Here is a 12,294-nt window from a genome sequence, read left to right as displayed (position 1 = left end):
TAATATTTTTTTTTATTTTTTACTATATACCAGGGCTGTACTTGACTAAATAATTCCTTGCTCGAGTGGAGACATGCCCTGTGCATCAATTACATGACTAAAGCAGTCATGGCGCAATATCTCAAAACTGTTCAGGATCTCTATGATTGGATGTTATAGGTCTGACTCAGACTGCACAGTACATGATGAGATAACTATGCATACAGAGCAGTACTTGAAACTTCATAAAAAGAGAGATTAAACTCACAATTCACTCAAAAACTCTACTTACCTCACGCCATCTTTTCCTTTCTTCTCTTTCTCCATATAAAAGTTCAATAAAACAATTAATTAACTAATAGAAAAGACACCATCGACCAATCAGTCCACTAATTTATTAAAAACTCACAGCCACAATATGCTCAATAATCTAATTTGGCTCATCTCCAAACAGCAATTGCAATCTCCAATTCTCTACATGGTAACGCTTTCAGTTGTGCAGAACGGAATTAGCACGGGGATAATGGGAAAGCAGTTGAGCAAAGTCAGCACACGGTTAGCTTGCTATAAACATGACGGGAACTTGATTTCCCACTGCTTTATTATAATATTTATGAAAAGCGTGGTTGTGACTGCTGCATCTAAACTCTCGCAGTCAATTATTGGAGGAACATTAATAGAAGCGGTGGAGTGACAGCAGAAGTTAGGGCTGTTAAAGCGGTGGCAAATGCCTCACAGACGTGTTTAGTTGAATCACAGCGATTAACATTGGAGCCCGGTGACTCATCCCTTCAGAGACAATTAGAGCCACTCACAGCGCTGCAGCGTCCATCCCTGATTGACCATTACCTGGGCTCACATGATACCTCTGTCCTCGCTTGCTTTGCCTCACTGCTATTTTCAGGATACTCATTCCTATGTATCACCCTTATATATGTATATGTATATGTATCACCCTTATGTATATGTATTACCCTTATGTATATGTATCACCCTTATGTATATGTATTACCCTTATGTATATGTATTACCCTTATGTATATGTATCACCCTTAGATATTCAGTGAACACGACACTCGGGAGTTTGTGCAGATGGTGCCACAATTACGTGTGTTTATTTGTAAGGTTGCTCAACTGAGTACGTGATATATTCTCAGTCTTTGTTAAAGGTAATTAACGGCTATTGTGCGTGCAAATATGAGACCAGATCCTTTGTTATTCTCCTTTTCTGGGAAATAGAGAAGAACCTACTGAAGCATTTAAAGATGGGAATGAGTTGGGCCTATTCAGGGTGCGCCGCATTGTCTACATGATAAAGTTTTGACACTGTGCATAGGAGAAGCAAACAACTTAACTCTGTGTTCTATGTTCTGTGTTCTATGCAAACAACTTAACTCTGTGTTCTATGTTATGAAAGTTCTGTTTTTTTTGCGTAAATGTGTGAAAATACAGTGGAAAGGGGGAATGGAGATGATGGTGCAGTTGTTGATGCAGACTTGGTTTCTGACTGATGGTTCAAAATGTCAGAGGGAACAACTCCAGTGAATAAATAACAATCGAACCAGAAGGTGAAGGACGCTCATAAAGGTAAAGCAGACTGAAAATGTGGTTTTGCATAATCATTTTCTGTAGTTACGGCCGGTGACAACATTGTTTAGATGTGTTATTTGAGCCAAGTAAGAAATCAAAATAACCTTCACAAAATAGAGTACATTTTTGAGTCTAAAAAGCAAACGGTATATAAAAAGCAACAGCAACAAATACAAATGAAATACAGATGAACAAAATACATAGCATTTAAGATTTGTATAATTTAGTATTTCAAGGTTATCATTTACATTAGAAAAATATGTAATTATAAGTTCAAATAAGTTAGTGGCAGACACAAGTCAACTGTTCCTGTTTCTGTGCATAATCTGTGTTGCATCACTAGAATTTCCATTTCGAGGAGAACAAAGGTTCTTTTATCTCTTAACCGCAGCACTCGGCAGAACAACTGATAAAACATGCTTGTTTTTTTCCAAAGAGATATAGTCTCTTTTCATTTTGCCATATATAGTTGTTTCTCCATTGTTGCTTCAATAGTGCAGAGCTAGCATGTTGGCTAATGGCAGGGGGGAGATATATGACACTTTCCCTCTCCCCACAACAATTCATTATTTCAAGACCCGCCTCAGAAACAGCTTATTTAAAAAGAGAAAAGCAGTCGAGCGTAGCTGCTGTGTTCCTGTTCATCTGGTTTCCTACTGTTTATTTGCTTTTCCTTTTTCAAATTGAAACAAATCTGCTTTAATTTTAAGGAGAGTAGTTTAGATTTGTTAATAGACTGTAGCAGCGTTAACATTTGAGATGTGTTTTGAGCTCTTACAGAGGAAAAAATCATAACGCACCATTGACACAGTTTTATTACTCACTGCTATTTTCCAAATGTTTTGCTCTGACGCGCTAAAAGACACAGGAAATCATTGCTCAATCATGTATTATATATATATATATTTTTTTGCAAATACAGATATTTAACTTAAGTTTCTTTGATAGCTCGATTTTTCTGCTAGTTGGCTGCATATCTATAACTTGAATAATTTGCCCTTGCAGATAAATGAAAGTAATTCTAATTCTTGACTGAAGGCCTCACCCTCTGCTCTCGGCCCTTGGAGCAGCGGCGAGCTCTTGATTAGGGGTCTGCAGAGACCAGCTTGAGCCTTGTACGTGTGGTGATGGGACGGACAGCTAGCAAATAGGATGTCCATCAAACAGCCACTGCAGTGCTACGCCTGGATTGCACTGGGTGTGGGGCCTGATTTTACACTCATCGCTATTGCATTATTCTCTTCACTATAGGGCTGTACTCAAAATATCGATATCGGAATATATTGTGACGAACTTCTTGACAACACGTGTATCGATACAGAAATGTGTGTCATGATACTTTTAAACAACATAAGGCTATTACAAAGTGCAGAGTTGTACAATCATATTTTTTGCCAACTTTTAACACCGGGTTTAAAGGACATCTATGTATCCTATCAAGTTCAGAGTATCGGGATTTGTATCATATCTCAAGGGACTAGACAATACGCAGCCCAAGGAGTCAAGATTCAAGAAGTTAAAAAGAGGCAGGAGATAATCAGTTCTGCAGTTTTTAACTAGAGAAAGTCAATGTACCTGTTTTTATTGTTAAGCCATTTTAAAAAAATGTTGTGGTTTAAAAGAATGAGCAACATGTAAATTAATGATTTAATATATAAATGCCACCCAAAAAAGCATAACTGAAGCATGGACAAAGGATAAATGGTCTGCAGCTCTAATACAGTGTTGTCTGTCTATACAGTAAATGTAATAATCTCCTATATATATTTAGTGCCTGTTTTTTCATCAAGAGGAATATTACTTTACCTCTTTGCATAAATAACCTATCCAAATCTTTTCCATAAGTGTACAGACAGTATTTTTAATGTTCTTTTAAGTCAATATTTCTCTTGATAAATAAACCAACCATCTGGTCGTGACTGTAAACCGCTCAATCAACAATTACATTTTCATAAGCGTTTTGAGTAATGGCAGCCTGAGCACGCATTACCCGCACAACGAAATCATTCTGTGATCCACTTTAATGATCTCTGCTCATCAGCCTCGGACGCTCGCGCCACAACATCCTTGGAAACTACTGCAGTCGACTTAGTTAATCCATCTCTGCAGCTTAATGGTGCTACCGCTTCATAAAGCAAGTGCCAATTAGAACACGTGTCATACTAATACTTTAGATGTATGCGGTTGCTAACGGCTTGTGCATTAGTGATATAGTGTTATGGCCATGCCGATAGACGGGGTTTACACAAGGGCTTTTCTACTGTCATCTAGAGAATGTTCAGGCCGGGTTTGAGCAACACTGACATTTATTGTCGCAAAAATGCAGTTAACAAACCCACTGTTTCAAAGTATTATTTCAGATGGATTTTCTGAGCTAGTGGTCTGTATGGCATACAGTGGGCATACAGGCATACATCTGTATTGGATACAGCAGTCACTAAAATAAATAACTCTTAACATCAAATAGAGAAAAATTTAAACGGACATGGCAGAAATGTAATCAAATGTGATTTTACTGTTTTAGTATTGCACTTTTTTATATTGAGCTCAATAGTGACAGCCCAAAACTCAGGTTCCATAAAGTAACTTTCCCATTAGTTTTTCCGTTCCAAGTTATGAAAAACATTCTACATTTGTTTTCTTGGTCTGAAAACAACAACAGCATTAAACTCAAAATATCTGAAACTTTTGCTAAGTTTATGGGAAAACTATTCTGGAACCACAACAGACAAGTTGAGCTCCATAGGCACATTAATAGTATTCATTTTACCTTTATGTTACTAGGCAAACCCTAATGAGCAGATTCTTATTTACATGGATGAAAAAGCATCCACATCCGCTCCAAGCACCTGCTGAAGTCTGATGTTGCATTGTCTCTTCCTGTATTTTTGATACGCACTGTTCTAATATGCATTAGCATTTTTGCAACCATGACACTTCTTTATCAGATCACTATACTCTATAACAAGCCAAAAGTTTCCTATATAATGTTGTTACACTTCAATCTGAAGACACTTAATGGAAACAGGATCCGTAGTTAGATTCTTGTCCAAGTCAGTAGCGGTAAGTGTGTGTCCCACAGAGCTAATGGTGTGAGCATGGTACAGAGGCTGGAGTTAGTCAGAGTACAGTAGGAGGTATTTAAAGCAGCGTGGCTTTGCAGATAAACAGGCAGCTTGGGGGGCTTCGGGGGTATTTGGAACTAGGGCACAGTGGTGTCAGCACACTAGCCTCCACCAGCGTTCTATAGCTCTAAACCTATGCATTTTCAGCTTAGCACCGGCCTGCATTATTAAATGAGCTGCACACAGTATGAGCGCGGCATGGTTAGAGACGCTGGCAGTGTGTGGACTTCCCTCACAGGAGAAAAGCCCTTTATTTCTCACACTCAGATCCTTTATGGGCCCCATAATCCCGTCAACAGAGCATGCTGGCTGCCAAAACACTGTGAATTATTATCCAATTATGACTGTTTTTTCTGTGGACTTCCAGGATTTTCATACGTTTGTCCTCCAGCTCAGCTGTAAGAGAGGTGCGCTCCACACAGACGGCTGAGAGTGGCTTATATAAGAGAGCTAGTGTTGTTTTATCTTATTGACCCAACTAGAAACCAGCCCACACTGGCACTCAGCATACGGGAACACAAAGCCTGAGCATGACCCTGATAGTCCGGCCCATACCAGTGTCTTTCTGATAAAGGCTCCCATGGTGCAAGTGGTGACTGTGTTAAAACGTTCATATATGATAAAGCACTCGGACAGCATGAAGTGACATGCCCGGTGCTATCTTAAGTGCAGCACAAAGAGGACCATAGGCGCCAAAGGGAGGCCGACGCAAGGGAAGTCAGAAGACTCAGACGTATAGATTTAATTAAGGCTTAAACTGAAACATGAATGGTGTTGTTTTTTGGGCAAGACACTTCACTCACCTTTCCAAAATAAGTTCTTAAAAGCAAGAGTCGGTAACTTTCTGGAGCTGGCCCATCACCAGCAATATTCCAGGGAAATACAAAGTTCCAACGAGGGGTAAACCGATAATATTAATGTAATTGAGAGACATTGGTTACAAAACCAGTGATATCAGTCCGCAATGTTACGCTTTTGTAATGAAAGAGTTAACACTGCCGTTCCTTTAGAAACAGGAAGAAAACGAGGGAAAGAACAACAGCTCTGTGAGTCAAAAGACCCAGAAAGGATAAAGTTATGTAGAAAAGTTTTAGACAAAACTTAAATATAAACACAATGATTTTTTTCGGAGATTATTTGACTAGTTTTCCAAATAACTATAAATGTTTACTCCAAATAACTTTATTGTGGGAGGTTTAAAGAATCATATATTATAGCCTCTATAGCCAATCTAATCCCCAAATGAAGGGGAAAATGTGTTCTAACTCAACATTTTAAAATAGATTTGATCCTTATTTTAAATATATATCTAAAATGATATAATTATATATATATATATATATATATATATATATATATATATATATATGCAAGTGTTCAAAATGCCCAACAAAGTATAGAAAATATTGGCCCAATCGGTATCTGCCTAAAATTTCTATATCAATGCACCACTTTTTCAAACCATACTTCCGAACATTCCCCATGGAGACAGATACGCTTTAACCCATGCTGTGGAATATTATAGCCAAAGGAACAACCTTTCCATGGAAAACAAGCAGGAGGATGCTCCGCCAGGCTAAATACTAGTCAGGTTTGTGGAGATGCCCGCTCACAGAATTACGTGTAGCACTCAAGCAGGAGGGAGGAGCAAGGCTTCGTGCAGAAAAGGAATATTTTTTGCCTGTGAGACAGAATAAAACTGGAGCTTTTAGCCTCACTGTCTAAACATATGCCAATCATAGCCTTTATCAATAGGGAAATGTGGGACGATGCCTTTGCCCTAATCTTTTAAACGCACAGATCTTGTCTATAATCTTCCGCTGCATTTTATAAATAATCTTGAAGTAAATCTGAATGGCGTTGTCATCCCTCTTCCCTGTCACCTGCTCTTATTTACATCAACTTAAACAGCTTAGAGCGTGCAAAGTGTATAAGGGACGTCATATTCACTGTCTAGATTCTTCCTGTGAGACGTTAGTCCTAAATGGTAATGCCTCTACACATTCAGACTAGCTGTTTGGAGTATAACAATTCTTCCTTCCAAGTCAACCACACGAGGATAAAAATATCTAGAGAGGGTAAAAACAGGCCCACCATAAATAAATGAATAGGATGATGGATGATGTCTCCAAGGAGCAGATACTTCTCATAGATGGAATGCTTAAAATGTGATTCAATTATTAATTTGTAAAAAGGAGGAAGAGGATCAGAGACACAGACAGATGGATATGGTTATATTTGGTAGTGATGACTGACTGAGTTTTGCCATATTTCTGGGCAAATAGGGCAATGAACAAATAAATGTATCAAAAGACTATCAAACTGACTGATTGAAAACAAAAGCTTGCATTGGTTGGGTGTAAATTCTGGGGTCAAATCTTTTAAAAATCTACTAAAAGTCACAATTTTATGAGCGTGTATATCTAAAATTATAATAATTATTTTATTATAATAAAATAAGGACCTCACATTCTGTCTTGATTTAGAAAGCAGCAGCTTTTGGCTAGTAATGACAAAGAAGCCTCTGATGTGTTGTTTACTCTACAGTACGGTATGTCTTTCATGACATTATGTTTGGAGTGGTTATTACTTGCCTAGAGGTTACCTCAGCTCTAAAAAGTAATGAATTCACATTTGAGAGTAGAGCAAAGTAGATATAGAAATGCAGTTAGAGACACGACCTTTAGCTATTAATCATTCTCCAACTTTATGCGCAAAATTGCCTCTTTTTCCCTCTTTATTACATTTCTTAGAACAACTAACACTTCAAATCATGCCATGTCATTCTCATACACATTTCATCCATTCATGTACCTGCCACATCTCCAGCCAAGCATGCAGTGATAAAGTGCAGTCCAGTAGTAGATCACGTGTGGACGTTTGCGTTGGACTGAAGTTCTGGAGGCAGTGAGTTGGCATGCACTCATTGGATTGTTTTGCTTCACTTCCCCTTTTCAAGGACGACACGGCACAGGCATCACTTCTTCACCATTCAACACTAGATGTGATAGAAAGCTATTGACAGTACACAAACAAATGGATCCGGACTGTATTTTAGAGGAAATGTGGCCTTGAGACAAGTTTGAATGAGTGGTATAGTTTCTTTAGATGGCTTACTGTCTGCTAATAATGGCCTCATGAAAACAAACAAACTATGAACTGTCATAATCAACAATAACATAAAAAAGTCTTTGACAAGTCAATCAAGAAGCACCACATACCATAACAAAATGTATATGAAACATGCCCAAGGTCATATTTGATGTGATGCTTTTAAAAAAAATAGTTGTGTGAGATATAGCCAAAGTATTTTTTTTACTGTATCTAAATGCAGATGAGCACATATTAAGAAGCTTTTTAAGTTAAAAGCGTCAGTGTTTACACAAGTCACGTCATATTAATGGCCTCTACTGTCGTGCCCCCCCTTAAAAGGACCGCTAATCTTGTTTTAAACAGAATGTACTTCTCTAAAGTATAGAGAATAGTAACTGTGCAAAAACAGCTCCGGCTAATATTGATATTGCGTTCCTCTCCCAATCAATTGCCCGTTGTAATTATTTTTCTCTAAAACATGAAATGATGAACGTTCCCTGTTGGCTGCATCCTGACAAGCAGAACTATCCTCTTGAAAGTGTTGCCTGGAGGCATGCAGAGCCTTATGTAATGACAGCTACATGGGTTACACTATGTTCTCTTCTCATCTGACAGCTTCTTAGAATACATGTATGATAATGACAGAGCGGATACACAACAGCCTTAACTGCACACACACAGATATCTGGCAGCTGGCCTGGAAACCAATATTTTAATAAGGGTGGTCTGGTTTGTTATTTTGACTCAGAGGATTCCTGGCACAGACCGTAAGAGACCCGCTCGAATCCAAACAGATTGTGTATTTACAGTACATTCTTCAGGGGGATAGCTCGTTCCTGGCAGGGCACTTCTACTTCCCCTTAGCGCTAACTGCTGACGGATGACACTCTGCTCATAGCATTCATCCCCCCAAGCAGAAGTAGCGGAGGGATTTACCAGGCCGCTATGCTATGAGTTTAAACAAGCTCCAGAAACACCACACATGGTCTGCCAAATTGCCTAGTTGTGCAAAACTCTGACACTAATTTCAGTTTCAGAATGGTGTTGTCATCTTTTTACAATTTTGTGGAAACTACTGAAAATGTACTGCAAGCATCTCCACGGATAACTTGGCTCTGAAATAGGTGAAATCTCACAAACATCTCACCGACTTCATTAGCTTCACCTCAGCATTAAAACTGGCAGACTGACTGTCCATCACTGTCAGTCATGTAAATTAGTCTTAGGCTGAATTTGTTGCTTATTATTATGATTTATATCTGTCACCACAAAAATGCATTTAAGATGGACTGAAAACTTAATGCTTTCTAAAATATTATGGATTTTTTTTTTAGTTGTTTAAGTCTGTTTTTCATTGTAAATCAGCCAAATTAAAAATTGGTGTTAGGTATAGCATAAGTGTCTCTGCCAGTGTGTTATACCTGCCCACTGAAAGAGCGTATGTCAACTACATCTGAAATTGAATGTGTTTTTTCCATAGATATTTTCCTATTGGGAGTGTCACCCCGGGATCACATCGCATCCAGCTGCAGTGCAGTGACCGCAGTCTTTCTGTAGCATTAAAAGTACAAGAGGAGCTCACTCTTAGCTCCTCTTGTACTTTTAATGCTACGCGCTTCGGATCCTTTCCATTGGATTGAATAATCACTGGGCTGCTGCAGCCCACCGCAGGCATTTTCAGTAAAGTTGTCAGAACAAGAAGAGACAAACTGGAAATCATACAAGCGTGGGTGAAATGCATCCAGTGTTTTTTTCAAAATCAAGCCCCAAGCCCATATATTCACACTATTACCTTTACTACCACCGCACTTGTACCGGTTATGACAACCAGTGATACAAGGTCACACAATGTGTTGCAGCTCGGTTATTCAAGATCACAACAAGAGATGAATCGAAAATAAAACTTCCGTGATAATCCCTCATTTGAAGACACATTAAGTAGAAAAACAATTGGAGTGAACAAATCCCAAGCCGTGAGTAAATAATGCTTTGTTTACCAGTAATTGCTATATACGCGGTTAGTTACGTGTGAACTCGTGGTGACGCAAGGTCAGCAATCAGACCCTTGGACAGCTTCAGCACCGCAGTGTGTGCTGTCTGAACCCGGCCTAACTGCCTTTTACGGACACCCACCTGAAGCATGATGAAACTGTGAGACTGTAATCAACACAGTAGTAGTTTAACGGTTTAAACCAGAACAAAAAAGGTTGTCACGGCTGAAAAATAATAAGCACAGAGGGTCTCTGAGCAAATTTTCTCACTGTTTGTTGCTTGATCCATCCCAATTCTGGAGCAATTCCAATCCTCATCCTCCGTAATTATACAACCAATACCTCTCCAATCAGCTATTGAAAAGGAGCCATCATCAGGATGAGGTAATCACCCTGACACTAGCTGAAGACCTCTCATTGGCCCAAAAGCCTGATGGAGACGAAGCGCTTATTAGTGTCTTGGAGGACTGAGTTGGCTGGATGGAAGAGGGTCCACAGAGAGGGATGGTGTGTGAGAGATAGCCCTTCTGACACCTGACACTACACTGATATGAACCAGTGGGCTGTCAGGGCTATCCACAGGTCATTGCCATCCTGCCCACATAGAGATGCAATCCCACTACATAGACTTCCACTTGCCTTTCTGTAGACAATCATATTGGGCGAGTCCTCCTCCGGATCCGTGCTGCCGGGTGCTCCCTGCTCTCTCGACCCCTCTGCCATCTTGTACTAAAAAACAACCCTGTCAAAGAATAGTGGCACAACATGAGCAAAGACACAGGCAGAATGTAAAATGACAATTTGATAAACATCAGTCGGCTTGTTCCCTGGTGGAGCAAAAATTCCTCCCAGGCTTTCATCATTGTGACATTCAGCTGCTGAAAATGTTTGTCAGGTAAATGAGATGCCTGTCACTGAGGGGACAGATAAGAGGATCAGGTGGAGGAAGCATATAACCACCTTACAGATCTTAAACAGTAAGTATGTACATTTTATGTTCTGGTAAGTATGACTTCTTGGCTTGGTTGTGTTCATGTGTTGACTAACATCAATCATGACTCAGATCTAATGTAACTCCTATTGCTTCAAGCTGATGATAAGGGATTTATTTACAACCTCCACTTCCTGACTCTGCAGCCTGCATCCCCACTACCCAACCCTTCCTCTTGGACACTCTCTGGAGATTTAATTCTGCTTAATAAGAATTTTCATATGTCAGCTGCTGACTGTTTCAATAAGACCTTTTAGCTATATCTAACCTTTGCCACTGAGGGCTCCAAGCATTTAAACGGGTTAAACCATTTCCGCGACCTTTTGACAAGACGTAAATGGGTTGAAAACACAAGCATTTTTACTTATATAATTCAGTGTTCTCTATATGTGTGTGATATATTGAAGATAGTAATCTCTTGACAGGATTTTATGCAGGCACAGTATAAAATGTTCATACACAAAGTCAATTAGTAACAGTGCATCTTGCCAAAGGGACGCCCAAGGCAAAGAGTTCTGTGAAATATGCAACTCCCATAAGTTTTTACTAACAAGTGCTGCTTCTGCTGTGCTGTTGCAACAGGAGACACTCTCTGTGGCTTGTTCATCTTACACCTGTATTACTCAGTGTAAGCTTACCGACATGCATGAGCGCAGAAGTAATCGCCTGCTCTTAACTCAGTGTTTGTTTTACAAGTACAGTGTAGCAGAAGAGAGAACACTCTCTATTGGCCAATGCCGCTCTGCTCTTTTAGGAGTCTGATCACATTAGGCAGCTAATCTTTGCAGTGTGCATCTCAGGGGCATAAAGATAGACAGGCGTTATGGATTGCATAGCACCTTCTTGAGAAGAACAATAGTGAGTGGATAGGTCCCGTGTGGAAGAAGCTGTGAGTAAAGAAGGCTGTGAGCTGATAGTGTGACATGCCTGAAATATGCAAGCTTCAGTTTTGCACACAGCTTCAAGCATTTTGAGAGTACTAAAAAGGCAAGTTAGTGAAGTAGTCATTTCTGCCATAGTTCAAGGTAAACGCTGTGGAAAAAATGAGACTTTGAATGCAACCTAATACAACATCTGTGTCACCTTGCCATTGCTGCATCTGCTCATTACCTTATCAACCAGATGAACGTCGCGTCCGCTCCACTCCACGCTGTGTGCGCTCCCCGCAGCTGCACTTGCACGGCCGGCTCCCCCTTAGCAACAAGCAGCGGGCAGGTCCATGGTGTAATGGGCAGAAGTGGAGGAGAAGACGGGAGGAGGACAATGAGGATGGAGGCAGTGAAGCGGCAACACGAGAGACGGTCACTGCGGTATCCCTCCTCTTCTTCCTAAAAAGTCCTGGCCGGCCCCGGCAGTTGAGGAGACCCTCACATGTCGTTTGAAAACCCACCCACCGTGTGCATACGCTCCAGCCAAAGAGAGTGCGAGGGGGGAGAGAGAGGGAGAGAGGGAGATGCTGTGTAATAGCAAGTTAGAAACCAGGGGGAGGGATGAAGGAATTAGAGTATAAAGGAGAGAGCGTATA

At 40.1% G+C, this 12,294-nt stretch overlaps 1 protein-coding gene across 1 annotated transcript in view; it reads right to left on the bottom strand.

Annotated features, from left to right (window-relative positions):
- The window catches only part of LOC140370359 (regulator of G-protein signaling 6-like), a 44,023-nt gene extending 31,842 nt beyond the window's left edge, over positions 1–12,181 (bottom strand). The window contains exons 1-2 of the mRNA XM_072457483.1: positions 11,880–12,181; positions 10,418–10,520 (exon numbers count right to left, since the gene is read on the bottom strand). Coding sequence (XP_072313584.1) covers positions 10,418–10,501 — 84 coding nt within the window. The 5' untranslated portion in view covers positions 10,502–10,520; positions 11,880–12,181. The remainder of the gene's footprint in view (positions 1–10,417; positions 10,521–11,879) is intronic.
- Between the last annotated feature and the right edge of the window lie 113 nt (positions 12,182–12,294).

Source organism: Eucyclogobius newberryi, unplaced genomic scaffold (assembly GCF_026437365.1).
Source record: "Eucyclogobius newberryi isolate DKJ021-1_F unplaced genomic scaffold, fEucNew1.0.hap1 SCAF_21, whole genome shotgun sequence".
Taxonomy (NCBI): domain Eukaryota; kingdom Metazoa; phylum Chordata; class Actinopteri; order Gobiiformes; family Gobiidae; genus Eucyclogobius; species Eucyclogobius newberryi.
The sequence above is the reverse complement of the archived record's forward strand: the minus strand, read 5'-3'. Positions and strand labels throughout refer to the sequence as shown.